The sequence below is a fragment of the Echiichthys vipera genome, assembly GCF_963691815.1.
Source record: "Echiichthys vipera genome assembly, chromosome: 7".
Taxonomy (NCBI): Eukaryota; Metazoa; Chordata; class Actinopteri; order Perciformes; family Trachinidae; genus Echiichthys; species Echiichthys vipera.
This window is the reverse complement of record NC_139832.1, coordinates 1,172-5,000: the sequence shown is the minus strand read 5'-3', so window position 1 is coordinate 5,000 and position 3,829 is coordinate 1,172. Positions and strand designations below refer to the sequence as shown.

The 3,829-nt window shown below is 47.6% G+C and overlaps 1 protein-coding gene across 1 annotated transcript in view; it reads left to right on the top strand.

Annotated features, from left to right (window-relative positions):
• Positions 1–3,498, top strand: part of LOC310949011 (sodium channel protein type 4 subunit alpha B-like) — a gene marked incomplete at its 3' end in the record, with an annotated part of 39,198 nt that extends 35,700 nt beyond the window's left edge. Inside the window, exons 26-27 of the mRNA XM_083916343.1 lie at positions 1,259–1,341; positions 3,228–3,498. Of these exons, the coding sequence (XP_083772469.1) occupies positions 1,259–1,341; positions 3,228–3,498 (354 nt within the window). The remainder of the gene's footprint in view (positions 1–1,258; positions 1,342–3,227) is intronic.
• Between the last annotated feature and the right edge of the window lie 331 nt (positions 3,499–3,829).

Here is a 3,829-nt window from a genome sequence, read left to right as displayed (position 1 = left end):
AGTCTTTACTCTGGTGATTAATGTCTTTATTTTAGTCTTTACTCTGGTGATTAATGTCTTTATTTTAGTCTTTACTCTGGTGATTAATGTCTTTATTTTAGTCTTTACTCTGGTGATTAATGTCTTTATTTTAGTCTTTACTCTGGTGATTAATGTCTTTATTTTAGTCTTTACTCTGGTGATTAATGTCTTTATTTTAGTCTTTACTCTGGTGATTAATGTCTTTATTTTAGTCTTTACTCTGGTGATTAATGTCTTTATTTTAGTCTTTACTCTGGTGATTAATGTCTTTATTTTAGTCTTTACTCTGGTGATTAATGTCTTTATTTTAGTCTTTACTCTGGTGATTAATGTCTTTATTTTAGTCTTTACTCTGGTGATTAATGTCTTTATTTTAGTCTTTACTCTGGTGATTAATGTCTTTATTTTAGTCTTTACTCTGGTGATTAATGTCTTTATTTTAGTCTTTACTCTGGTGATTAATGTCTTTATTTTAGTCTTTACTCTGGTGATTAATGTCTTTATTTTAGTCTTTACTCTGGTGATTAATGTCTTTATTTTAGTCTTTACTCTGGTGATTAATGTCTTTATTTTAGTCTTTACTCTGGTGATTAATGTCTTTATTTTAGTCTTTACTCTGGTGATTAATGTCTTTATTTTAGTCTTTACTCTGGTGATTAACGTCTTTATTTTAGTCTTTACTCTGGTGATTAATGTCTTTATTTTAGTCTTTACTCTGGTGATTAATGTCTTTATTTTAGTCTTTACTCTGGTGATTAATGTCTTTATTTTAGTCTTTACTCTGGTGATTAATGTCTTTATTTTAGTCTTTACTCTGGTGATTAATGTCTTTATTTTAGTCTTTACTCTGGTGATTAATGTCTTTATTTTAGTCTTTACTCTGGTGATTAATGTCTTTATTTTAGTCTTTACTCTGGTGATTAATGTCTTTATTTTAGTCTTTACTCTGGTGATTAATGTCTTTATTTTAGTCTTTACTCTGGTGATTAATGTCTTTATTTTAGTCTTTACTCTGGTGATTAATGTCTTTATTTTAGTCTTTACTCTGGTGATTAATGTCTTTATTTTAGTCTTTACTCTGGTGATTAATGTCTTTATTTTAGTCTTTACTCTGGTGATTAATGTCTTTATTTTAGTCTTTACTCTGGTGATTAATGTCTTTATTTTAGTCTTTACTCTGGTGATTAATGTCTTTATTATTATTTATTTTAACGTCTTTATTTTAATGTGTTTGCAGGGAAACACGAGTTCATGACGGAGGAGCAGCAGAAATATTGGCGGCGGATGACGAAGCCTCAGAAAACGTTTCCCCGCCCTGAGGTGGGTTCATTTCCTGTCTCCATGCTTCGGGCTGTCAGTCGCGTTGAAGTCGCGTTGAAGTCGCGTTGAGCGCTCCTGATGTTCACGCCACTTTGTGTGCGGTGCTCGACACTGCCCCCACGGTTTTCAGGTGGTACTGCAGCGTTTGCTCCGTATCTGTACGCATCCGTCAGCTTTCAGGATACGACAGAATTACTGAGGAGACGGACGCAGAGGACGCACAGAAGGCTGCGTCTGGGTCCTGTATCCATACGCCTGTGCCGCCCCTCAGCCTACGCAGGTGTTCCAGGTGTTACCCGTGTCCGGACGAGCGCTCGCTCTGACCCGTCTCACCCGTCCACGTCCCTGCGGTCCCTCTCACATCCATCTGCTGCTGTCAGCTGGATTCAAACCTCCGGATCTGGACTAAATTGTTGCGTCCGTTCCAAATGTCGTGCTGCCCTTCATCCCTCCGTCCTGTTTCAGCGTTGTTATGGTTACCAGCTCATCCTCTGGAGGCTGACCCGCTTCACTAACGACCGGCATCAACGAGCACAAACACGGCGTCTGTGGAGGAGGTGATTCTGCTGTTTGTCGTCCGAAATCGCCAAAAAGGCCAAAAGTGTTTGCGGCGGTGGCGTGAGAGAGCGCTCCGTGAAACCGCCTTAATGGATGATGAGAGAGCGCTCCGTGAAACCGCCTTAATGGATGATGAGAGAGCGCTGCGTGAAACCGCCTTAATGGATGATGAGAGAGCGCTCCGTGAAACCGCCTTAGTGGATGATGAGAGAGCTGCAGGAGGAAAGGACCTTCGCAGCTTCAGGACGACGCTGCCTCTTCTTCTTCTGTGAGTTTTCTGCTGATTCTACTTTCGATCGGGTCCCAGGACGGCGCTCTCCTCGTACGCTGCCTCCGTGTTCTCAGTGTCTCGGCGCCGTTCTGCAGCTGGCTCCTGTTTGAGTCCAGGGCCCAGACACACATCCACCCATTCACCCCCACACCTGCGGGGAAGAGGTCGCCTCCCCAGCGTGTTCTGGCCCCCGATGAAAAGGCTCATCAGGAGAAGAAGGTGCGCGGGTAAAACGAGCGGTGGTGAAACACGTCCAGCAGCTTGGTCCCGTCTCTGTGAAGGCGCCGAGCGCGGCGCCGGCAGAGACTCTGCTGCTCTCACGTTAAAACGATGTGTCCCATGTTTTTCTATTCATTTCTATTGTTTTTCGTGTTGTTCCGTGCTCAGCACTCGAGCACGGACCCGGGAACGCGCAGATTTCTACATCCGCCAAGTGCTCGCGCGTTCACGAGAACCAAAAATGGCGGCGTCCTTTGCCACTGAGCAGCCTCCCATAGGGGTGAATGGACGCCATTTTAGGACGTCGAAACCACCCGGAGGTTCGCGTCGACATCAACATTTTGTAACAAATATTCTTCTTTTGGTACGAACTCGTCACTGACCGGCTGGAGGGGGGACAAGGACCCTAAAGCACGGTACACGGGACGCACGCACAGTGGGAGGGCGCTCTAACCTGTGACGCACGCACAGCGGGAGGGCGCTCTAACCTGTGACGGTGGCACAGTGGGAGGGCGCTCTAACCTGTGACTGAGGCACAGTGGGAGGGCGCTCTACCCTGTGACGGACGCACAGTGGGAGGGCGCTCTAACCTGTGACTGAGGCACAGTGGGAGGGCGCTCTAACCTGTGACGGAGGCACAGTGAGAGGCTCTCTAACCTGTGACGGAGGCACAGTGGGAGGGTCTCTAACCTGTGACGGAGGCACAGTGGGAGAGCGCTCTAACCTGTGACGGACGCACAGTGGGAGGGTCTCTAACCTGTGACGGAGGCACAGTGGGAGAGCGCTCTAACCTGTGACGGACGCACGGCGCCCTCAGACGTCTGGTTTCCTGTTTCAGAGCCGGTGCCGGGCTCGGCTCCTGGACCTGGTGACCCACCGGTCCTTCGAGGTCCTCATGGTGGTGGTGGTCCTGCTGAACCTGGGGGTCCTGGTGACGGAGGCGGACCAGCAGAGCCCGGAGCTGGAGTCGGTCCTCTTCTGGTGCCACTTCTCCTTCATCCCCGTCTTCCTCCTGGAGTTCATCCTGAAGATCATCGCCCTCAGACGCCGTTACTTCAGCGACGTCTGCAACGTCCTCGACTTCCTGGTGCTCATCGTGTCCATCGCAGGTGAGTCCAGACTTAGTACAGGTGAGTCCAGACTAACCACAGGTGAGTCCAGACTTAGTACAGGTGAGTCCAGACTTAGTACAGGTGAGTCCAGACTAACCACAGGTGAGTCCAGACTTACCACAGGTGAGTCCAGACTTCACCACAGGTGAGTCCAGACTTACCACAGGTGAGTCCAGACTTAGTACAGGTGAGTCCAGACTTCACCACAGGTGAGTCCAGACTTACCACAGGTGAGTCCAGACTTAGTACAGGTGAGTCCAGACTTACCACAGCACAGGTGAGTCCAGACTTACCACAGGTGAGTCCAGACTTACCTCAGGTGAGTCCA